This window comes from Drosophila subpulchrella, chromosome 2R (assembly GCF_014743375.2).
Source record: "Drosophila subpulchrella strain 33 F10 #4 breed RU33 chromosome 2R, RU_Dsub_v1.1 Primary Assembly, whole genome shotgun sequence".
Taxonomy (NCBI): Eukaryota; Metazoa; Arthropoda; class Insecta; order Diptera; family Drosophilidae; genus Drosophila; species Drosophila subpulchrella.
Window position 1 is genome coordinate 15,411,955 of NC_050611.1, and position 24,162 is coordinate 15,436,116.

General features: G+C 40.3%; 5 protein-coding genes across 9 annotated transcripts; 1 reads left to right on the forward strand and 4 right to left on the reverse strand.

Moving 5' to 3' along the window:
• Nucleotides 1-298: 298 nt before the first annotated feature.
• Nucleotides 299-3,537, reverse strand: LOC119551074 (endoplasmic reticulum metallopeptidase 1). 2 transcript variants are annotated; one of them, XM_037860203.1, is made up of 11 exons: nucleotides 3,517-3,537; nucleotides 2,765-3,459; nucleotides 2,619-2,703; nucleotides 2,430-2,550; nucleotides 2,219-2,373; nucleotides 1,768-2,151; nucleotides 1,410-1,699; nucleotides 1,279-1,348; nucleotides 1,071-1,217; nucleotides 519-1,010; nucleotides 299-460 (listed from the first exon to the last, which is right to left on the reverse strand). In XM_037860203.1, exons 1-11 carry the CDS (start codon nucleotides 3,535-3,537, stop codon nucleotides 299-301), a joined length of 2,622 nt encoding a protein of 873 aa, XP_037716131.1. The 2 variants fall into 2 exon arrangements, with proteins under 2 accessions (XP_037716131.1, XP_037716130.1); XM_037860202.1 differs by having other exon boundaries at nucleotides 1,410-1,705.
• Nucleotides 3,538-5,095: 1,558 nt separating this feature from the next.
• Nucleotides 5,096-9,219, reverse strand: LOC119551639 (endoplasmic reticulum metallopeptidase 1-like). 2 transcript variants are annotated; one of them, XM_037861069.1, is made up of 12 exons: nucleotides 9,131-9,200; nucleotides 8,811-9,073; nucleotides 7,645-8,312; nucleotides 7,505-7,589; nucleotides 7,331-7,451; nucleotides 7,116-7,270; nucleotides 6,678-7,061; nucleotides 6,326-6,621; nucleotides 6,199-6,268; nucleotides 5,994-6,140; nucleotides 5,446-5,934; nucleotides 5,223-5,384 (listed from the first exon to the last, which is right to left on the reverse strand). In XM_037861069.1, the coding sequence occupies exons 2-12, from the start codon at nucleotides 8,826-8,828 to the stop codon at nucleotides 5,223-5,225; spliced, it is 2,595 nt and encodes an 864-aa protein (XP_037716997.1). In that variant the 5' UTR covers nucleotides 8,829-9,073; nucleotides 9,131-9,200. The 2 variants fall into 2 exon arrangements, with proteins under 2 accessions (XP_037716998.1, XP_037716997.1); XM_037861070.1 differs by having other exon boundaries at nucleotides 5,096-5,384; nucleotides 8,811-9,219.
• Nucleotides 9,220-9,865: 646 nt separating this feature from the next.
• On the reverse strand, nucleotides 9,866-16,425 carry LOC119550378 (endoplasmic reticulum metallopeptidase 1-like). 3 transcript variants are annotated; one of them, XM_037859026.1, is made up of 11 exons: nucleotides 16,381-16,425; nucleotides 12,291-12,985; nucleotides 12,148-12,232; nucleotides 11,966-12,086; nucleotides 11,755-11,909; nucleotides 11,319-11,702; nucleotides 10,964-11,259; nucleotides 10,835-10,904; nucleotides 10,631-10,777; nucleotides 10,090-10,575; nucleotides 9,866-10,027 (listed from the first exon to the last, which is right to left on the reverse strand). In XM_037859026.1, the coding sequence occupies exons 1-11, from the start codon at nucleotides 16,423-16,425 to the stop codon at nucleotides 9,866-9,868; spliced, it is 2,646 nt and encodes an 881-aa protein (XP_037714954.1). The 3 variants fall into 3 exon arrangements, with proteins under 3 accessions (XP_037714954.1, XP_037714956.1, XP_037714955.1); XM_037859028.1 differs by lacking the exon at nucleotides 16,381-16,425 and adding an exon at nucleotides 13,046-13,066 and having other exon boundaries at nucleotides 10,964-11,253; XM_037859027.1 differs by lacking the exon at nucleotides 16,381-16,425 and adding an exon at nucleotides 13,046-13,066.
• Nucleotides 13,416-15,510, forward strand: LOC119550379. Its single transcript, XM_037859029.1, has 2 exons — nucleotides 13,416-14,205; nucleotides 14,272-15,510. Exon 2 carries the CDS (start codon nucleotides 15,013-15,015, stop codon nucleotides 15,433-15,435), a length of 423 nt encoding a protein of 140 aa, XP_037714957.1. The 5' UTR covers nucleotides 13,416-14,205; nucleotides 14,272-15,012; the 3' UTR covers nucleotides 15,436-15,510.
• Nucleotides 16,426-16,875: 450 nt separating the features above from the next.
• On the reverse strand, nucleotides 16,876-22,618 carry LOC119551494 (endoplasmic reticulum metallopeptidase 1). The gene is made up of 9 exons (XM_037860860.1): nucleotides 21,968-22,618; nucleotides 19,591-20,258; nucleotides 19,086-19,443; nucleotides 18,468-19,032; nucleotides 18,218-18,402; nucleotides 17,849-17,992; nucleotides 17,681-17,780; nucleotides 17,233-17,627; nucleotides 16,876-17,166 (listed from the first exon to the last, which is right to left on the reverse strand). The coding sequence occupies exons 1-9, from the start codon at nucleotides 21,971-21,973 to the stop codon at nucleotides 16,999-17,001; spliced, it is 2,589 nt and encodes an 862-aa protein (XP_037716788.1). The 5' UTR covers nucleotides 21,974-22,618; the 3' UTR covers nucleotides 16,876-16,998.
• Between the last annotated feature and the right edge of the window lie 1,544 nt (nucleotides 22,619-24,162).

Below are 24,162 nucleotides of genomic sequence, written 5' to 3' on the forward strand. Positions count from 1 at the left end.
TGATCAGCATCACTAGACGAGTCGATCTAGCCATGTCCGTCTGTCCGTCCGTTTCTACGCAAACAAGTCTCTCAGTTTTAAAGCTAATGGGCTGAAACTTTCCAAAAAGACTTATATCTTTTGCAGATAGTATCCAGTTTTAGGATACACTCAAAAAGATCAAGATGCAAATTGAAAGATATGTTGAAGTACATTTTTCAAAATGTTTTTGAACTCGCTACTTTTGTTAATAAAAACAATTTTTCTTAAGATTCGAACATATTTTATTTATTTAGCAAATTTGTTATATAATAACAGGTTAGAATTGATATTTCTTATAGATAGCTGGCCACTGAATGGTAACGGCGAAATCGGGGAAAGTTTTGGCGAACTGGACGGCTTCCTCATCGCCATCCACGTGCATGTAATGTGCTGAAATTCCCATTTCAAAAAGTGGGACGTTGAAGTCAGCATCGGGTTTCTGAGGGAATAAATCGAAATAAAATCCTGACTTTAGCTACAATGTTAGAATCTCATACCGTAAGATCGATGGAGAAATCGAGTGGTGTATCGTCGATTCCGTAGGAATAGTATACGTGATACGGTGGTGAGTTGGTGGTTAGGTATTCCTCAAGGAATGACCAGCTGCTGACGGTAACATCCTCGTTGGGGTTAATGAAAATACTGGTGTGATCCGTGCAGTTCAGATTGAACTGGAATCGAATGGTCTTGCCATCGGCCAGCACGGTCTTGTTACGTAGCTCCAGGATCGGTTCAGCTGGCGTCCAAACGGGATTCTCTCGCGGCAGCCACATGGTATCGTCCATGGCCTCCACCCAACGATGATCGTATAGGGGCATTCCGCACATCATGTACTTGGCACAGTCGGATGTCATGTTGACCAGGCCGGTTAGATCCACATTGGTGTCCTTCAACGGAGAAACTCCGCGACGATCCTGAAAACTGAACAGATATCCGGACTCATCCTTGCTGACGGTTCCATCATACTCGTAGAACACACGGCGCACTTGCTGCCAATCGTCAGGATATTAGTGATATACCTTTTTTTAATCAGTAGATCTTAAACCCACCAGGTAAGGAACCCGCTGTACGTTGGTCTTGGCGCGGTAGGGGAATCCGATATCGGAGGAACTGGCAATAGTGACAGCGGCGATGGCCACGGATAACAAGGTGAGAAGAACGAATCCTGATCGGCGGGACATGTTAATCAGTAAAATCTGGGGGTTTGCAAGTAAAGTTTAGCTTGGGTATAGAATAGTTAGCTGAAGGGAAACTTACCAAAAAACCCATGGATAGTATGGTTCCCAGGGCAGTCAAAGCTCCAATGATCAAGTCTGGATTGGTACCCCTTAAATTTTTTCAATTTAGAAAAATAATTCCCAGAGTAATATTCAAGTTTAAGTACTTACAGTCCAAAGCGACCCATCATTGGCGTGAGTATCACAATGAAGCAATAGAAAAGATAGCTATTGTACAGGAACGGAGCGACCTGGACAATCTTCAAGATGGCCGTATACGAAAACCCGCGATCGTGCAGGGTGGTAAGGAGATTGAAAGCCAAGGGTAAGACGTAGAAAACGAGTGTCCATGTAATAACGTAGGTGGTCCGCAATCCATAATAATTGATGCCAATGCAGAGAATCGAAAGGACGGCAGCGTGTCCATGGAGTGTCATTTGAACTTGCTGGGCAACTGAAACCTTATCCTGTTTAGGTGTTAATAGTAAGGCTCTTGAAGTCGTACTATTGGGCTATATTATCAACTTACATAACTCTTCAGCTTCAGGTAGATGAAACTGGGCAGTGCAAGTCCCAGGAGACTGGGGCACACATATAGACCGATCAAAAGCGATGGAGTGGCGAAATAGCTGAGGGAGTATCCGTATTTGTCCAAGCCATAGGCCACCAAAAGAGGCAGGGCCAGACCCAGAACAAAGGCGATAACCTGGACCACAAGAACCAAGACGAAGGAGCCCAGGATCTGTTCGGAGCTGACATTCGATGTATCTGCTATGCGCAGCAAGGATACATAGACCAGGATAATGGCGGCTGCAGCCACGGCATAGTTGAGCTTCACACCAGTGTCGGCCGAATAGGTAACGAGATACAATCCCAGGACATCAAAGAAGGTGGTGTTACCACTGGGATTTGCCTGATTAAGACAAGATGAAATTCAAAGTAAAATCAAAAAGCACGATCACTTATATAGAATAACCTACGCTGGGATTACGCAACTCAGTGGTATTAGACAGGGTTCGGACCAATCCCAAAAGATTGTCTCCTGTGTTCTGAAGTGCAGCCCGTGGAATCACATCGATGCGGTCATACTTTGTGTGATACACGAATCCATTGATGCATTGCCCAATATCCAGTCCTGCCATTAGAATCGATCTTAGTTGTTGGAAACATTCATAACATAGTTTAGCTTACCAACAAGGTTTCCGTATTCAACGAAAATATCAAAATCTGTGTAGGATGGCACTAGTCCTGTTTGAAAGATTTCCTCAGCCATGGTGGTGGAAAAATAATGCTTGGCGCCCTGCTTGTAAATCTGGAAGATACGATATCGATATGTTATATATGATAAATCATTTTTAAAGTACATGCAAAGGTTCTTACACTGGCCAGCCAGGGTGTGTTCGGTCCCGACTGGAACATGAGTTCGCGACCTCCACTTCCAGCTGCATCTAGGTTAATGACAGCCCTTGAAGGATACAGTTCTTATTAGTATTGTCAACTTAATTATCATAGCTTCCTAAACCTACTTGCAGTTCTTTGCCCATTTGTGGTAGGCAATGAATCCGTGGGATGCCTGCAGGGAATTCTCCTCGGAACCGTTGATCAGGAAGACAATGGGGTGCTCGAACGACTGCGTCGATGACGACATCACTCGCAGCACCTCCAGAATGGAGACCACCATATGACCATCATCACCGGTTGAGGGACTCGTGGGCTGGGAGTCAAAGTGGCTGTTCACCAGGACATAGTTTTCACTGGTACTGCCCTTGGGAGTGAGCTTAACCACCACGTTCTGGATGCCCTGATACATGTTGACCAGATTCCACTTTACATACGCACCGTAGGCATATTGCAGGTCAATTTCCATGTCGAAGAGGTCCTCCTGAATGTTCGCCTTGATCAGATTCAATTCTTTAAGCAGAAATTGCACTGTCTTGTGCTCGTTTCCATCGCTGCCGACCACCTTGGTGCCAATGGCTTCGAAATCATAAAGATTGGCCTGGGCACGCTCGGCTATGAAGACACCTTTTGAGGCATCCTCTACTGTGAGGGGTTCGGGGAGGCGGTAGAAGAGGGGCTTCACTACCGCAACGAAAAGCAGTCCCCAGAACAGGACAATGCCACCGGAAAAGTACCAGGGAAGTTGAAGGTATCCTTTTGCTTTTTTACTATGCTTTCTGGAGTACGATTTTACTCCTTCCTCGACAGGCTCGTCTAAAATCTGACAAAGGATCATTTTTAGTTAACTTAAGCAATTACTTTTAACAACTATCCTTACGAGTTTGTCCTTGTCACCCATATTTGTTCTGCCGACACTGCGTTACTTGCCAAATGGGATGTAAAACTAGACAGACTTGGTACGTATTTCCATCGCTTTTATATACCAGAAATAATCAGCCCATCCCTATAAGCCCTATTCAACTACTACTCAACAACTATAAGCACAGCGAGGGTTGCTTGAAAAGAACCAAAACGTTAAAATTCTTTCAATTTTCTTTTTAAAATATTTCTCAAATTGTTTGTAATACAATGAAATAAAAAATTACAAAGTTGAACATTTGCATAAACCCTATTAAGGGAATATTTTATTTTTGATCTCTCTTTTAATATAACTTTTATTTTAACTGATGGATTTTGTAAACCGACCTACCTTCATAATTACTTAAACTGCTCTTAAAAGAGCAAAACATTTTATGGCGTGTAATAACCATTAGGGTTGAAGATATAGCTGATTGCTGAAATCTGATAACTCAAACGAATTCGATTTCTTTCTTTTTTGGCAGATAAGATATCTTTTTGGTCTCAGGCCAAGCACAATCAGACTTATGCTGTTTCCAAGTAAGCGGGTACCATGTGAAAACAATTATTTCTAACTTATAACCGTGGCATTGGAGTACTTAATTGTAGGCAAATTCAATCATCGCGACATAATTTATTGGTTCATAAAGGGTGTAGTTTAACTCGAAACACGCGCCTGATAATGAAATAAATAAACATTGATTATACCTAGTCGCCTGATTGAAAAGTAAACATCATATTCATATCCAAGAATATATGCGAATACTTTGCGTTTTATTTTTGATATAAAGTATCTTTTGTTGTTTTTAAATTAGGTTTTTTTTAACTTAATATAGATGTTCTTTTTTGAAATCCTTAATGTATTATTTTCGTCGGAAAATATGTAACAGGTAGAAGGAAGCGTTTCAGACCCCATTAAGTATATTTATTCTTGATCAGGATCACTTGCCAAGTCGATATATCCATGTTTGTCTGTCCGTATGGACGCTGAGGTCTCGGAAACTATAAAAGTTAGAATGTTGGGACTTGGCATGCAGATTTTTGGGCTTGGAGCCAAGCCCACTCTAAGGTCCACAATCGACCATAACACTAAAGCCCGTCCGGCGCCCATATTTTTTAACATTTTGTAAAAATTTTAAAAAGAGTTTGTTCCTATTTTCAATACCCATCTACATGCCAAAAATTATTGAAATCGGAACATTCATTATTAAGTTATAACGAAATAAAAATCAATATTTTGCAAGCATATAAACTGTTTTCACTATTACGCCAGCAAGCCGCTAGGGGCGCTATGGTCTAGTTGGTGTTACAGGCTTGGTGGCGCTAGGTGGCGCTAGCCACAAGCAAACATAGTCGTTCTTTCTTTAGCTGAGTAAGGGGTATCTAATTGTCGAGGCCATCAACTATAGCGTTTTTTCTTGTTTTGTTTTTTGGTACGATTAAAATTAAGAATCTTTAGAAATCAATCTGCTTAGCTGTTGTGTGTAAGACCTAGAAATATATAAGGTTTAGGGGATTTCCAGTTATCTGCAGACATTGCCATATAATCAAGATTAAAATTTGTGTACAAAGTCAAACTGGAAAAAAGTAGTTTTATTATTGGCACTTATATACACTTTGTGTATCATGGAACACACTTGTGTATTATATTGGTTTACAGCATTAATAATAAGACTAGCATTTTTTTTAGAAAATGAATCGTTGATATAAGGTTGGCCACTCGATCAGCACGGCATAGTCTGGAAAAGACTTCGCAAATTGTTGGCTGAGCTCATCGCCCTGGTTGCCAATAAAGTGTGCGCACACACCCAACTGGAAAAGGGGAACTTTGAAGTCCCCATTAGATTTCTATAAGTGAAAGTAATTATAATTATTTTTCGAAGGGTTTGTTTGAGTATGGAAAACTTACCGAGAGTTCGATAAAAAAGGATAATGGAGAGCTGTCCTTGCCATAGGAAAAGTAAACATGGTAGGTAGGTTGCTGCCCAATGTATTCGAGTGGGAAAGACCAGTTGGTAATGTTCACGTCCTCAAAGGGTTGGATAAACATACTGGTGTGATCGGTTGTATTAATCGTGAACTTGAATCGGACTGTTGTCTTGTTATCCAGGATAATTTTGCTTATCAGCTTCACATCGGGCACATAAGGAGGCTCTATCAGTTCCTCACGAGGCAGCCACATGGCGTTTAGACGATTCTTCACCCATCGGTGATCGTAAAGTGGTTGTCCACACATCATGTGCTTCTCACACTCAGATGCGATGCCAACCAACCCAGTTAAGTTCACACTAGTTCCTTCCAAAGCAGCCGGTCCACGACGATCCTGGAAATTGAACAGGTATCCGGAGTCATCTCTGCTAACGTTTCCATTGTAATTGTAAAAGGTACGTCGCACATGCTGCATGGAAATCGAAAAGGATATATAAAACGTATCTGAAAGGACTTCCAAATACTAACCAGATAAGGCACTCTTTCAACATTGGTCCTTGGCCTATAGGGAAAACCGATGGGCGTAACTGTGGCTGTGAAACAACTAAGTCCAAATATTGCCAAAAGAGTGAATAGAATCAGTCCAGGTCGTCGGAATATAATAACAATGGGAACCTAAATAAAATAACTTTGGGTTAATTTAAAAAGGGAGCCTATGGAAGGGAATTCTCACCAAGAAGCCCATTGCAAGAATAGTTCCCAATGCGTTTATAACAGACATATATAAATCCGGGTTGGTTGATCTGAAAGCCAGTGATTTCATTATTATAAAATTTGGGAAATGTTTAGTAGTAACCCACCTGCCAAAGCGTCCCATCATAGCTATCATCGTCTGCACAAGAGTATACTGCAGATAGCTGTTGTACAAAAATCCAAAAAGTTGAAAGATAACCACTGCTCCTGTCCAGGAAATTCCTTGATCATGCAAAAGCGTTACTAGATTGATGGCCAGCGCAATGACGTATAGTAGGAGAGTCCAGGTAATCACATAGGTGCTGCGCAGACCATATAAAGTCAGTCCGATTACCAGAACCGCCAATATAAAGGCGTGGGCATGAAGAACCATATGTAGTTGTTGGCGAAAATAGGTTTTGCTCTAAATGGTTTATGGCTTATAGTTTTCTGAGAAACTCGAAAACATACTTTACTTACGTGCCGTGGGAGCCCTAGAAAAATGTAGGGCGGCAGAAGCAAGCCAAACAGGCATGGGCATACATATAATCCGAACATCAACTCTTTTGAGCTAAAGTAAGTAAGACTTAAGCCCTTACTATCAAAATAATTCGCAATCCATATGGGTAGTCCCAGACCAAGCGCAACGGCGAGGATTTGTACGATTAAAGTCAGAACGAACCAGAACACCATAAAATTGGTAGACACCTCCGATTTGTTTGCCATGCGATTCAGGGATAAGAAGATAAGCAGTATGGCTGCTATAGCCACAGATAAGTTGAGAATAATTCCAGTTTTGTAAGTGTAGTTAATGAAAAATAGTCCCAAGACGTCAAAAAATACAGATGGTCCCTGTTCGTAATCCTATAAAGAGAGTAGATTATGTTATAATTGAAGGATCAAGCTGGGTAAACATACCGCAGTGTTTTGTAGCTCAGTGGCATTGGATAGGGCGCGAACCAAACTGAGAACATTTTCACCCATGCTCTGAACAGAATCAGATGGGATAATGTCATAGGTATCGTACTTCGTGTGATAGGTATAGCCGTTGATATTCTGAGCCATATCCAAACCTAAGTAAGATAGTTTTTCGTGATAAATATCTTATGTCATTGTATATAACTCAGGCTTACCAATGAGGTTTCCATACTTAGTCAGAATAGTGAAATCCGTGTCGGAAGGCATGTTTCCGCTTTGATAGATTTCCTCACCCACGGTGGTGGCAAATGGATGTTTGGCGTACTTTTTGTAGTACTAAAATATATTCATTTTAAATGAGGGAAAACAAGAATCCTGAGGTGACTTACATCTACCAGCCAGGGATGGTTGGGTCCAGTTTGAAAGAGTAGCTCACGACCTCCACCACCACATCCTTCCACATTGAGAAAAACTCTTCAAGTAAAGGAGTTAATTTTGATAAAAGTGATACGTTTCTGAATGTACTCACTTGCAGAATGGAGCCCATTTGTGTTGGGTTATAAAGCCGTGTGAGGCCTGTAAAGGATTCTCCTCAGCGCCGTTCAGCAAAAAGATTATTGGATGCATAAATGTTTGCCTGGTGGTGGACATCACACGCAAAACCTCCAAGATTATGGACACCATTTGACCTGCGTCGCCGGCGGATGGACTTGTTGGCTTGGAATCGAAGTGACTGTTGACCAGGAGGTAAGTTTCACTGGTGCAGTTCTTCGGACTCAGCTTTATAACTATGTTCTGCACTCCCTGGTACTTATTCACCATTGTCCAATGAATGTACGATCCCGAGACCTCTTGAAGATCAACTTCTATGTCGAATAAGTCGCCTAAGGCGTTCTCCTCGATCAAAGCCAATTCTTTCAGAAGGAATTGGACAGTTTTAATCTCATTATTTTCGCTTCCAACTACTTTGGGTCCGATTTTGACAAGATTATACAGATTTTCCATGGCCCGTTGGGCAATAAAATCGCCCTTGGAAGCATCCTCAATGGATTTGGGACCGGGAACGCGATGGAACAGTGGCACTACGACTGCTAGAAAAAGGAGTAGCCAAAACAGGAAAAAACCACTTGCCAAAAAACAGGGTCCTCTGGGGTTCCGTAATCGTTTACTCAGCTTTTTACCGGATGTCTCGAAAGCCTGAAAAAAAATATAGTGAAATATTATAAATACTAAGCGCTTAAAAAGGTTTTTACTAGGTCTTCAATATCACTCATTGTTGAGCCTAGCACGAATCTCCCTCTAAAATGCGACTAATGATCAATTAGCAATGGTAACTGCTTTTATAAGCTTCAAAACCTAGTACATAAATTGATTTCATATCTAGTTTTGGTTTCTGCAATTGTGTCGACTAGTTTATGAAAACCGTTCTGATTTCTTTATCTAGAAGCCATTAAGGTAATCTCCACACATCAATCTGTCCGATAAATGTACTTATTTAAATTGACCTTTAAAAGTGCTTTAAGAACTGCGAAAAATGCCCACAATTGCGAACAACTGATTTATGAGATAATAACCATAATTCCATAAATACTGTAATCAAACAATAAACTTTAACTCGATGAGCTGATGGAGCTTTTCAATTTTAGACACTGTTTAGAAACTTAGCATGCCAACTTAAAGTTGAATAACACTTACCTCTGATAAAAAATCCATATTGATAAATGTATATCTTAATGTTCCAATGCGTCTTAATCGTTCATCCAATCAATAATTATTCATCAGATTCGATATTCTAGATGCGACTCCAAATTACAGGGAAATCCCCCTTTTCTGACTTTGTTTTGGGTGTGTACTTGTTTCTAATTTTAAGTTCAACATTTTAGCATATATTTACCGGTCATCAATTAGCACAGAGATATTATATCACTTGTGTGTGTATTCAGCATTAAGCAGCTTATCTTCAGAACATTTTTTTAAAGAATGTGTATTTACTTCATATTGTAAACAACCTTTACCCGATGAATCCTACTATGCAGCTGAATTTATTTGTTTATTTTATTTATTTTTCACATGTGGCTAGCAGAGAGCTCTGATCACTAAAATACTTTAATCGATTGGCATGCAAATATGCAAAATTAGTGTTGCCATTTCAGCTACTTTCATTTCCGACCAGATTTTATGTCTAATATAATTTTCTTATTTATTTTTTCATTTATTTATTTTATAGACTTTTTATATACTACCTACATTTTTCTTTTTTCTTGGCTTGTTGGCTTCTCTTAAAAAAGTATTTTCTCTTATTTTATAGATTATTTCATTTTCAGTTACTTACACTATTCATGTACTTAATTTATAGTTATAGTTATAGTTAAATAAATATCGATAAGACAGTTATCGATAAAAAAAGTTATCGCGCCCAACAGCACAATGTCCCGCCAACAGGGTGCCCAGTGTACTGCAATTCGAATTGAATTAAACCTAACTGACAATAAACTTTCCCGATTTCTTTCATTCGATTTGGATTTTAATTTCTTTATTAAAATTAAATATGTGTATTAAATTCATTAATATGGTCAAACTGTAAAATATTCCGTATTTTCTAATACTGATTTTGGGGTTCCATTTTGTTTTATAGAGCTTTGGTTCTTAAAGAACTTCTGTAAATCCGTTTTAAAACACTTATGTTTGTAAATCAATTGATTGATAGTTTATTAACTTATGTTTCAACATGTTTATTAGATCATGAAAACTTAGAAAATGAACCGTTGATATGAGGCTGGCCACTCCACTAAGGCAGCAAAAGATGGTAGCGAACTGGCAAACTCTTGACTGATAGCATCGCCTTTATTGCCAATAGAATGGGCACCTACTCCTAACTGGGTCACGGGTACATTAAAATCACCATTGGGTTTCTAAAGAAAAGAAGTGAATATTATTTTTGTACTCATACGCCATAATATCACCTGGCACTCACCCAAAAATCAATATAGAAAGACAATGGTAAAATATGCTTGCCACTGGAGTAATAAAGATGAGAGGTCGTCTGCTGTCCAATGTAAGCCAAAAGTAGGGACCAGTTCACTATGGTCACATCCTCCTCTGGTTGGATAAAAACACTGGTGTGATCCGTAGTTGTTGTGTTGAATTCATAACGCATTGTATTGTTTCCCAGTTCCGTTTTGGCCACAAGCTGAAGAACCGGTACAAATGGTGGAACGATTTGTGTCTCTCGAGGCAGCCACATTATCTGCTCACGATTCTTCACCCACCGGTGGTCGTAAAGAGGATAGCCACACATCATAACCTTCTCACAGTCCGCCGCAATGCTAACCAAGCCAGTCAGATTGACCTTGGCTTCCTCCAAGGGAGCGGGTCCCCGGCGATCCTGGAAGTTGAACAGATAACCGGACTCATCCTTGACAACAGTGCCATCGTATTCGTAGAAGGTTCGTCGCACATGCTGGAATACGAGTGGTATGTTATCTAAAGTCTTGAAAGAAGGTCAACACACGAACCAGGTAAGGTAATCGTTGAACGTTGGTCTTTGCTCGATAGGGGAAACCAATTTGGGTGGATGTAGCCGTGTAAATGGTCACAGCACTTATGGCCAAAAGACTGAACAAGATTAGACTGGGTCTTCGGAACATATTAATTAGGGGTATCTGGAAACAATCGATTTCTTAGATAAGGTCATCCATTGGAGCTAAGCATCTTCTCACCAAGAAACCCAAGGCCAAAATGGTTCCCAAGGCATTCAAAGCTGAGATAATCAAATCTGGATTGGTTGACCTAAACAATATTAAAGGTTAAGAAATCTGTGGTATCGTAACAAAGCTTTTTAATCTCACCTGCCGAAACGGCCCATCATGGGAATCAGGGTCACCAGGAAAGTGTAAATCAGATAGCTATTATACAGGAACGGAATGACTTGGAAAATCTTAAGAACACCAGTCCAGGAAAAGCCGCGATCGTGCAGAGTGGTTAGCAGATTAATAGCCAAAGGAATTACAAAGAAGATGAGAGTCCAGGTGACCACATAGGTGCTTCGGAGACCATAAACAGTCAATCCAATGCCCAGAATAGCCAGTACTACAGCGTGACCATTAAGAACCAACTGCAGCTGTTGAGCAAATGCCACCTTAACCTACATGAATACGAATTTTATACTTTTTTACGTGATTTGTAAGTCCCTCTACTACTCACGCTTCGTTGTAACTTAAGGTAGAAGTAAGAAGGCAAGCTCAATCCCAATAGACTTGGGCATATGTACAGACCGATTAACAAGGACGGAGTGCTGAAGTAGGTGAGGGAAAGTCCATACTTGTCAAAAACATAGGCTATTGCCACGGGCATGCCCACGCCCAGCACAAAAGCGATGATCTGGAGTACTAGGATCAGGATGAACCTGCTAATAACATATCCAGCGGATACACAGGAAACGCTTGCAGTACGCCAAATGGATACGATTATTAGGATGAGTGTTATTGCGGCCACAGCATAATTTAGAATAACGCCATTGCTCTCCGTATAGCTGATGAAGTACAGACCCAGGACATCGAAAAATATAACATGTCCAGTGGCGTAAGCCTAAGAAATATTAATGTCTATACAATGACTTCTAGAGAATTAAGTATCTTACCGCTGTGTTGGCCAGCTCTGTGGCATTAGATAGAGATCGCACCAGACTAAGCAAATTGTCGCCCGTGCTTTGTATGGAACCCCTGGGAATATTGGCGAATCGATCGTATTTGGTATGATAGAAGTAACCGTTGATAAATTGTGCAATATCCAGACCTATAGAATATATGGTAAGGTAATTGAAAATTTTCAACTTTGTGTTTTAGACTTACCAATAAGATTTCCATATTTAACAAAGATACCATAATCAGTGTCTGATGGCAGGATACCTGTTTGAAAAATTTCCTCAGCCATGGTGGTAGCTAATGGATGCTTAGCACTTTTTTTATAGTGCTGCAATAAAAGTTTATAGTTAAGTTTTGCGGAAATGGAAAAGAATATAAGTGATACTCACTTCAACAAGCCAGGGGCTATTGGGTCCAGTTTGAAATACAATATCGGAACCGCCACCGCCAGCAGAGTCCAAATTGATTACAGCCCTGCAAATCAGATATATTAGTTAATAAACACATTTTAATGAAATGGGTCTAGACTTACTTGCAGTTCTTTGCCCATTTGTGTTGGGTGATGAAACCATGCGAAGCCTGCAAGGGATTTTCTTCGGCTCCGTTCAGCAGAAAGATGATTGTATGCTGGAACGTTTGCGGTGTGGTGCACATAACTCGCAGGACCTCCAGAATAGAGACTATCATTTCACCTGCATCGCCGGCAGATCGACTAGTTGGCTTGGAATCGAAGTGACTGTTGACCAGGAGGTAAGTTTCACTCGTGGAGTTCTTGGGACTCAGCTTTATGACAATATTCTGCACTCCCTGATACTGATTGATCATGGTCCAATGGATATAGGATCCCGAGACCTCCTGAAGATCGACCTCCACATCGAAGTACTCTTCCAGACAACTCTCTTGTATCTCAGCCACTAAGCCCATCAAATAATCAACCGTTTTGTTTTCATTGCCATCACTACCAACGACTTTGGTTCCGATTTCATCAAATTCATAAAGATGATTTTGGGCACGTTCAGCGATGAAGAGTCCTTTGGACGCATCCTCCATGGTCAAGCCCTTGGGAAGGTGGTAGAAGAGTGGTATCACAACCGCAAAGAATAAAAGGGCCCAAAACAGAAGAAAACCGCTGGCCAAATACCAGGGTCCTCTGAAGTTCAGCTCCTGCCTTCTGTCATTTTTGAAGGATGCCGATCCGCCGTCGCCTTCGATGGGCTCATCTGAAATCTGAGAGAGAAAATATTATTCAGGACTAAAGTAGAGCTTACTTAAATGTTCTACAACTACCAGTTTGTCCTTGTCTCCCATTTTATCGATCTTCCTAAGCAGTTCTGCGTACTGCTCTCCTTAAAATCAGACTGATTTGATCTAACGAGAGTCAAGTTCTTTTATACCCCAAAAACCGTTTGATTCCACTTAAAAGCCATAACATTATAATGAATTTATTATACATATCAGCAATGTAGATGATCAAGCAAATTATGATATATTATGAGCCGATAAAGTCGATAAAAACTTATATAAGCGAGGGCAGAAAGTAATAATCGATTGTATGACAAAAAAAAATAAAAGGTCGAGTTACCCTTGCCTTATTCAGATTTTTGTACCGTTCAATTTGACAACTGTTTTTAAGCAGTTATACATTTGCGTTGTTACAGGAAAGTCATTAAAAACTTAGGTTTTTTTTTCTTCCAGTTTTTCAAAAATATAAAAAAAAAATGGACAGAGTTTATACAAGAAAGAAAAAATTAGTTCCATAAACATTTTGTTGAAAGTTTTTCATAAACCATTCGTATACGTATTTTATCAGTTGCAATTAATGTGATGTAAGCATTGTTTAGCACCAGTTTTTAACTGAAATGGTAGCAAGCAGGGTTCGAAAATAACTTTTATTTTTAAACTAAAAAAACACTAACAAAATAAAGCCCTGCAAGACATTGCATTTTACATAGCCGCAATGGTTTTTATTTTAGTTTTAGTCAAAACTCATGAGATAACCCTTTTTTTTATTAGTTTTATATTAAACTTGACAGATAAAGCAAAGAGTAGGGATTACATACGTTTTTCACTGACTTAACAAAATATCCCTAGTTCTTAGTAATACACTTCGTTTCGAGATCAGGGTTACCCTACCACAGACATTGATATTTAATAAGTGACATTGACAGTGATAGTGTAAACGATGTAAAAAAAACTAAAAAACTAAATAAGCAGCAGCGCATGGAACCAACGCATTGGGATCCGCTGCATGGTCAACGTTCTGTACATGGAATGTTTACCCTATAAGTATACGTTATACGTTAAGGCTAGGCAAACGGTTGCAAGATCCGTTTGCCACGCAACACACATCCCTGTCGCGAGTCGGATCCGAGCTGGCCTTGGTCCTGCGGCGCAAGTTTCTTCCTGGTGGCGATTGGAGTGATGGAGCCTGTTTGCTGGTATAGCAGGTGAGAAAGGCAAAACTCTTTTTAATTTTTTCGGGCATCGATATCTGATTCTTCTTCTGTATCAAGCCTTCAGGCACGGTGTTCTCTTTGTTATTCTGGGCCTTCAGTCTAACCCGCGCTTAACTAATATCTACGCAGCCGCCGCGAAGGTAGAGGGCTGCTCATCGGACGAATCCTCGGATAACTCGGCGATTGTCTGCTGACGTTTCTGCATTTTGGCCACACCCTAGAACACTTCCCCATCGTCCTCGGTGTCAATACCATCATTAAGATCCCAGCCGGAGGAATACAGCTTGGGCTGGACATTATCGCGCTCATTGGTCAAGGCGATTGTGTTCTCAGTTCTGGCTGGTGTTTGGTTGGGAGCTGCCTAAGCAAAAGATTCGAAAGTGTCGCTGTCGTCGGAGTTCACCGACTTGTTCTAATATTCAACCGGGGATGCACAAGGCATGTGCCGTTTTTGAGCCGCAAGTGTTGCAGTACAGCAGAAGGATTGAGTTGTCTGTGCGGCCGGCCAGCGCCATGAATTCTTCGTCAATGCAGATCCTGTCGCCATGGAAATGCTCGGCGAAGGCACTGGGATCGGTCTCCCAAGTGGCTTCCTGGCTAGACAATGCGACGCCCATGTGGATCACCTCGTGGAACTCCTCTGTGTTGTTGCATAGTGGGCACTTGAAGAAATACCCGGAAGTGTTGGCGTACATCTGTAGGCATCTGCGGTGGTACCAGCCGTTCCGGCAGCTTGAAGAATAGAGCATGTTCACCACATTGAAGCGGTAACCCTCCTCGACCAGTAGCTCTGTGCAGATGAGTGATCACATGTCGGTGGCACTAGGACTTGTATGTCCCACGGAATTGATTCTGGGCGAGATTGTCGATGTCGGACTTTGTGTGAAATGTGCGACGGCAGCCGGACTTGCAGCAACCGATGTTGGCGCCCGGGCGGAGACAGTAAAAGCAAATGAGATGGAGGCAAGGCCTGGACTTGGCGAAGATGTCGTCCTTCAGGAAGCGCAAGATGCCGACACGGCTGTGGCCGCGCTGGACAAGATTCGAGCTGAGGTACAGACAGTTGTGGTGCACCATTATATTCCCTTCCACGGTGATGCGGACGAAGGACAATGGATCCTCCGTTTCGCTACTGAGGCACAACAAACTCTTCCTCACCACGATTGCCTTTTAGTTTGTTCACCTTTTTTCATTGAATTGTATTCACAAACTGAAAACTAATTAGGGCGAGACAAGTGTTGTCTCGCTCTAAATGCCAATACTATTAGCAATGTAAGCACATGTACTTTATATTGTTTTTTTTCGAAGCAATGCAAAATATATTTGTTTGAATGTAAAATAAATTTCTGAATTAACCCATACTAGTTAAAAGTTTTAAACCCTCCCTCGGCAATTAGGAATAGATTTATGTTTTAATTTGCCAATGATAAAAATGAAGGTGTTCTCCTTTCTTCGAAGGTAACCAGTTTTTATTAGTTTGCGCCTACTAATCTATCAGAATTTAGTTTACTTATCTTAATTGTTTATTATAGTCTGATTGACTTATTCAATTGCTATCAGCCGATTAGAGTTCCAAATTTTATTACAGGCTGAAAAGTAGTAAAGTTTAAGTCTGAAGACTATTTTATTACTTTAAGGCTTAACACTGATTCGACTACGTCTATAGGGTGCAGCTTGACCATAAAAGTTAAATAATAATTATGAAATGAATAATGATTATGATTATTTTATATTCAGTTACTTATTATTATATTACGTAAGTAGATTGAAAATAGTCTTTACCATACAAACTCAAATTTTTATAGTTCAATCGTTTGAAAACTTTTACGTTAATTATTTTATAAAATGATACTTTCATAATTGGGAGCAACCCTAAATATATATACAAATTTATCTATATTGTAAACGTTTATTGACTTTTTGCGCCATGATAAACTAGACCCACCATAACTCAATAACTCTTGTTTTGGAACTTGTATGTATAGACAAACGATTGTACCCAAGCGGAAAGTTTCTTTCTTATTATATTAGTAGGTTTTTATAAGCTATAAATATCTTAACTTATTTTTGACGGTGGAAGTATTTGTTTTAACCATATATCTAACTTAGCATTAACTATAGTAAGCTGTCTGAGTTAAAACATATCTATAAAAGCACTATAATCACCTTGTTGTGGCAATAATCGAAGCGAGCACGTAGGACTTGCCACATCTTTTCTGAAGATTCACAATTCATCTGAGATGCTATTTCCCTCAGGCGCATCATTTTGGCCAGAATTTTTATAAAGGAAATTCGTATTCTCACGCTCACGTTGTCTAAAAAACACTCTGTCCACAGCTTATGTATACGTTTTAGCGTTCTCTTCTATGGGGTCCGTGTATTCATAGACCCCTCAGAGTTCTCTGTGTAGCAGTTCCAAGTCTTAGAATGTTTGTGAGTTTGCTTTTTGTGGCCGGATCCAATACACTTTATACACTTAATGGATGGTCCCCGAGGAATTCGCTTTGATAGGGAAATAAGCGCTCTACACACCTGTTTGTTAACATTTTCCATGGTTTGTTTACAAAGTAAACTGATAGAACAGATATTTTTATTTTTTGCCTCATATAAATCTTTGGAGGTACGTTTAAATAAAAAGAAAATCAATGTTTTCGATTGTAATTATAGTATTCGTAATGTAGTTTAATAAAATATGTAATTTTGTATCAGATTCTATACAGTTAATTGTTAACGCTTAACGACTACAATTAGTAAATCAGAAGCAATATCAATTGTGGCTTGGCCTTAGAAGTACCAGGTCTCGTAGGTGCCGACCCAGCCCTGAATATAGGTATAGGACGGAAATCGACTAATGTAACTGCTGAGCTTTTCGATAGCAGTGATGTCCTGGGTCACCCAGTGACCCCCGATACCAATCTCTAGGGTGGACGTGTCAAACGTTGAGGTCGTCTTCTACAATTAGTAAATTGATTCGATATTAAACATAAAATTAGTGGTAGTTAGTATATTTTTGCTTACCTCAACATCGATGGAGAACTCAAGAGCACTGTCGTCCAGTCCGTAGGAGAAGTACACCATATACGGTGGTTCCGCCTGTTCTCGTATGAGGGTGTCATTGAAGGACCAGTTCAGTATCTTTGCATCGTTTTTTACATTGATGAATATTCCCATGTGAGAAGGTCCTCCCACGGTGAAGTTAAACCTCCTTTGCGTGGGACTCTCCAGTTCGATGGTGTCTTGTAGCACCAAAATGGGATAGTCGGTAGGTATCTCGGGCGGTTCCGACGTTTCGATCCAAAGACTGTACTCCCTGGCTTTGTTCCAACGGTGGTTATAAAGCGGCATGCCACAAAACATTTCCTCATCGCAAAAGTCGCTTACTTTGTGTACCTCTCCAATGGCATCGATGTCATCTAAGAATTGAATAAGTTAAATGTAGAAATTCAAACCATTTTTACATGCTTACCTCGCGCAACCTCAAAGCGGCGATCTTGTGGATAAATATACAAGCCAGACTCATCGATACGAGAACTTCCATCGGCGTTATGCAGACGACGGTGGGCATGCTATAATAGTTTCAATTTAAATATAATATATATAAACATATCAAAATTTCAAAAAAAGATAATCTTACAATCAAAGAGTAACGCTGTGGCGAAGTCTTTTCTTTGTATGGAAATCCGGCATTTGTGACAGCAATAATAATGAACAGAATGGTGATTCCTAGGAAGCACAGGACTATCGTTCTCGTCTTGCGGAAGAACATGATAAGTGGAGCCTGCCCAAAAAAATGTATAAAAAAATAAATACTTATAGCATTTTTTAGTAAGTTAGAAATGTCATTTAAGGTGTCTAAAATATTTAGTTAATAAAGGACTGTCGTTTTTCTGAATAAATTCATTAAAGTCCTGATCCCAATATAAACTGTTGCATACTTTGAGACACCTTAAATGACGTTTCAAAACCTTTATGATTTGTGTGGCAGCCTAAGTCTTTAACTTACAATAAATCCAGCGAACATGAGGGAAAATAGCCAAACTAGAGCTGCTATAACCATATCCGGATTTGTTGAGGATCCTGATCGTCCCTGCATCGGCATTATGGTCACCAGAGCCACGGTGCACAGATATGTGAAGAAGACGAATGGCAGGATCTGGCAGACGGTGACGGCAATGGCGAACAAGTAGGCTGTATGGCAAAATGTTAAGTTATTTCTTTAACCAGTTCAAAGACATTACAAATAATATAATTACCCTTTCGGTGCCACTTTGTTACCAGGTTCACAATGAGCGCTACGATGTCGAACAGCACACAGAGCATTATCAGATAGGCGGATCTTATACTCAAACCGGTCAGGGTGAGCATTATGGCAATCAGGCAGATGCAGTGCGAGTGCATGAATAGTTGGATGCGGAATCCCAGGCCCAAGGGGTCCCTTTTCGTCTTCTCCAGATACAAAGCGGGCAGAATGCTCAGCCCGAAGATAATGGGTGTCAGATACAGACCAAAGATAGTCCAAGAAGAGGTGAACCAAGACATCGATCGATTCACACCATCCATAAAAACAGCTACCAAAAGTGCAAGACCAAGGGCCAAAAGCAGAGAGATAAACTGTACGGCAATGGTGATGGAAAATCGAAGGAGGACACCCTTCCAACTGCATCCCGAGCGAACTGACATAAAGTACAGGGATATACCGATGCCCAGAAGAGCAAGTAGTGTGACCACCACGTTTACAATGATGCTCGTAGTTTCCGTGTAGAAGATCATGAACCAGCCAAGAAAGTCGTAGAAGATGTTGTGTCCCTCGGAATGGGCCTGAAATTGGAGTAAGTTTAGATTGCTTCATAGTTAGACTCTCTTGAACTTACCGCCGTATCATCCAGCTCCGGAGCATTGGCCAAGGAACGGGCCAGTGATAAAACATTATCCCCTGTGTGCTGAAAAGAGGCCCGCGGAAATGCATTGATCCTGTCATACTTAGTGTGATACACGTAGCCATTGAAGATGTAGGCCATATCCAGACCGGGAACTCCTCCATAATCACGGAAGATTCTAAAATCGGTGTCGGAGGGAATATAGCCTGCCTGGAAAAGCTCCTCGGCCAGTGTATTAGCGAAGGGATGCGGCACATTCCTGTAATAGTTCATCAGCCACGGATGATTGGGTCCCGATTGGAACAGAATCTCCCGGCCACCACTGCCAGCAGAATCCAAGTTGACGAGAGCTCTGTGGAGTTAACAACCAGATTACTACAGTATTTAAAGGTGTTATCTATGGAAACCCGCTTTAAGAGCAGCTTTAAGTCATTGGATAGAAGTTTGAACTTCAACGACTAAGAAAATATGTGGGTAACTCTAAAAAGATCACACTCACTTGCAGTTTTTGGCCCACTTGTGCTGGGTGATGAAGGCGTGCGATGCCTGCAGGGGATTCTCCTCGGCTCCGTTGAATAGGAAGACAATGGGATGGGCCAGTGGGTCGCCGGACTTGGCCAGCACTCGCATCACCTCCAGCATGGTCACGACCATGGAACCATCGTCGCCGGCTCCTGGACTCCCGGGCACCGAATCGTAGTGACTGTTGATCAGCAGGTAGTTCTCGTTGGTGGAGTTCCTTTCCGACAGCCTCACCACCACATTCTGGATGCCCTGGTACATGTTGACCATCTCCCAGTGCATATATGCCCCGCTTGCCTGCTGCACATCCACCTCGATCTCGAGTCGATCGCTCATCTCGGCCTCAACCTTGGCCACCTCGGCGCGTAGGAACTCCACGGCGGTCTCCTCGTTGGCCATGCTGCCCACAACCCGCGGTCCAATCCGGGTCAGCTCGATCAGGGTGTCTTCGGCCCGCTGGGCAATGAAGGAGCCCGGGTGACTGGCCTCATCGCTGCGCGTCAGTGGCTGGGGCATGTGGTTCATCTGGGTGTTGACCAGCGAGAGGTAGAGCACCAGCCAGAAGCCGAAGAAGGCGGGGGCGTAGTACCATTGCAGCTTCTTGGGCACCTCGAAGTCCACATCGATGTGATACTTGGAATTGAACTGTTTAATGTGGAAAAGATTTTGAGTTACCTTTGTTTTAAAATGTGTGTCCAGAAATAATTGTAATAGGTTAAGCCCACTATAGATATTTCTACTATGTAGGTATATATATCATATTATCATATTAGTCTAGTCTAATTTATTACACTGCACATCAGTGGTTTTGGTGAGTGTTGGTTTAAAACCTCTTTATATCTAAGCTTATCTGCATACGTATTATTCGTTCCTAACGCGTGGTGTTTGTAATATCCTTTTGAAAAATATAACGACGCTTAATGTTTTGATTTAAGTTTTTATTGACAGTTATTTAAAAGCTAAAAAAACCTTATTTTCGTTTCACATTTTAAGTAAAACAAATGTTATAGACGTTTGAGTAGTTCTGTTCACCTATATTTACTAGGCATGTGGTAAACTAGCTTTAAAAAATGTAAATAACTTATTTTATTACAATGTTTTACATGAATTTCTACTGCCTAAAATAGCAGATAGCAGATACATACGTTAAAAGGATAAAGTTTACCGAACTTATTAAACAAGGACACAAAAAGAAAGTGTTTTAAAATAAAAAATAAAACTCGAATAAGCCTTTACCTTCTAAAAATTCATAATTTGATGTTTCTACATTATAAGGCTATGTTTTGGTGCTCTATAAAATTAAAATGTTCTATGAATTTTTGCTGAGCTAATGGTTGAGGTTTTAAAATTTCCACAGAAATCGCACAAATCGCTTTGAAGCACATCCTTGGTTATATGAGAACAATTATGGCTTGGCTTTATGACCAATGAATATCTAATCTTGGTCTGGCAGCTAGATGTCTAACTGAACACAAATATTTCCGGCCAATAGCCTTTTATCAAACGTGTTCGCGGAATTAACTTCTGATCTGAAACAATCCGTAAACGTCTATGCAAACTGAACTAAGTCTCGTTACTGACACTTATAGCTGCCGACATCGGGGGAGAATCCCCGAGGATATCAGCTGGAACATAAACTTTTACTGCTTGGCAATCCATCTCAATTGATAAGGTTGTTCACAGGCATGTTTCCTTAATTTTCCTTGATTTTCTGAGTAAACAATGCCCGACATTGAAATCGTGTTTAGTCGCGTGTTCACCTCATGATTCACGGGCGTGTGGTCAACGGGAGATTGTCGAGGACTATAAAGCCTCTGAAGTTGCTGTCATGAACCGATAACGCCTTAATAAAAAAAAGTAACAGCACCGTTTATCGCTCGGACATGCTAAGAAATTGGCAATTTTTCTTATATTGCGGTTTCTTTGAAGTATTTATTTCTTAATCGTTTTTCCCTATCTATATGACTTTTTATTTTTAACCATGTAATATTTGCTGACTTTTCATGACCACACATTGTATTGTACATTGGCCACAAATTCTACTCGTGTCCTGGCATCCTTTTTGAAATTGCACAAATATAGACTTCTACTCGTGTCCTGGCATCTAAGATGTTGTATGTAATTTATAAATATTCCATCTTGAAATTGTTTCGATAACATTGCACAAATATATACTTTACGGAGTTGCTTTTCGAAGTAACAGAAGTAAACAGATTAATTAAATTTAGATTAAAAAATTTCATTTTTAAATTTAAGGACTCAATTTTTTATTTCTTTTTCACTGTTTTTCACGGACTTTCACAATTTGTTTGAAAGTTTTTTTTTTTTTAACTTAGAACACTTTATATACGTACACTCATAATGTGTTGTTTGATTTTTACACTGGTATCCGGGAATCACAAGTGATGTATCCTTTAAAGGACTCAACTTTGAGGACTTAACAAGACACTGCCAGACCGCTCCGGTTTTTCAATCCTTAAATCGGCCCGCAACCGGGGACCTCAACCTTCGAGTTCCAATTGAGGTACCAGTCGCTCTGGTTCCCTAAAGATATATAAAGCCCAGCGGCATTGAAGGTCTGCGGAATTTGCCAGCGAGGGGAAATTATCGGTAGTACCGGCGACTCTCTGATATCGGAGTAGCTGCACGATAAACAAGCACTATTATAGCACTTTCGGGCTAAAATGGGTGGGGATTTTGTTAGGTTTGTTGTTTTTACGTTCAATGCGCTGGGGGCACTAGCAATCGCCAACCGAGTTTTATTTTTATGGCGCAGAGAATGTCCAGTTGTATCGTAAAGGGAACGGGAACCTCGATATGGCCTGCAATTCTTAAGATACACGGTTCGGCGGCACTTGCGAATTGGAAGTTTGGAACCATATATTTCACAGTCGTCACTTCAGATATGCCCATAAAGTTTTGCCAAATGCAATATTATGATATCGTAGTGCTTCTCGTAATCCCGAGATGCTTCTCTTAGCTACCGTTACCTCCGACTGACTGGCATTAGCTTCCAGAGACTGGGTACACCCAGTTACCCAAAGACCCCATGCCAATCCGAGTTCCAGCCCCACTTGTTTCGCCTTTTTACAGAGTTTACTAATTAATTTCAGCCCGGCAGTTGTACGATTGTCGCTGATTTCATTCCATTTTCGTTTATGTGTCATTCCACCTTTGTCTGCCCTGCCTTCTGTCTCGCTTCCTCTCGTAGTCCCAGGTCCTCCCAGGGGGTTTTGGGTTCCGCTGATTTCGCTTGATTAACAGATTGTTTACGTATTTGAATTGCTTTCGCATGTATTTCAGATTCACCTGTCTATTGAATTGTCGTTGTAGGTTGTTCCGCCCGAGTGGATCCGATAGCTGGGAAACTGGCGGGCGGCTATCAAATTATGTCAACCGTTTTCTCGCTCGACTGAGCAAAACATAGAGCTACCTATCTGGCAGTTTCAGATGTATCCAAACACCTACGAATTCCTCGGAGAAACTTAGTAATTTCACTTGAACAGCAATTTGAAACTTGTAATTAACCATATAACCGCTGTTTTCCTAAAGAGATACATGATATGATAATCTATATGATATGATATATGATTTGCGTGAAAGTATAAGTTTTATTGATTACGCTTTCCCAAGTTGTAACATTTTTTCCCAAGTACATTTTCAGATAAGTGAAAAATTTTGAAATTTCTAGTCATCCGCAAGAACACGTGTATATTACCTTAATCATTATTGCTTAGTAGTTTTATTGAGCAGGGCAATTATTAACTTGTTATTAACCAATCAAGCGCTGTCTTTTGAAAAAGTCATAAAAATAGTTTATAAAGCTGATACAAATTCCAGTGGTTGTCATGCGCCTTATCAAACAGAAAATACCTTTATTAGTTTGCAAGGTGTAATTCACAAATGATTGGATTACATTACAACAAATCTTATCCATAAACAAATTTTTATAAACAAAAAATTTTTAGAATTCTACAGCTTATGCAAGAACATACAAATATCTAACATTTCTCAGCTACAATATCTTGTAAATATTTTTAGTTTACTTGATCTGCCAATGTGTTTTTGTTACTTCTTAATGAGAATCGGAGCTTATCTTTTAGATCTCGAACTGTTTAAATAGAGTGTAGTTAAAAATAGTTTAATTAGCTGGAAGAATTGAAAAACCTAATTAACAATATGATTCTGCAATTATAGATTGTTTTGGCACCCGAATTAGAAATTCTTGGTATTTTTCAAGTTATTACTTTTGTGTAATTCCCCATTTGCTTAGAAAACATCGCCGCGATTCTTATCCATCGGGAAATTTTAAACAAATTTGCAAGCAAACGCTACCAATTTTATGCCGACTAAGGGGGAATTCGTCTCAAGTGTCGTTTGTCTGGCAAATCCTTATCTGTCAAGCACTGTCACTTTTCGCAACTCAAATTGAGTTCAAAGAAATCCCTGAAATCACAGTAAGCGGCTACTAATACCCACTAATCGTCTGCACTTAATCACGATTACGGGCAATTACGGATGTAATCGCAATGCCAATACGAAGGAAACA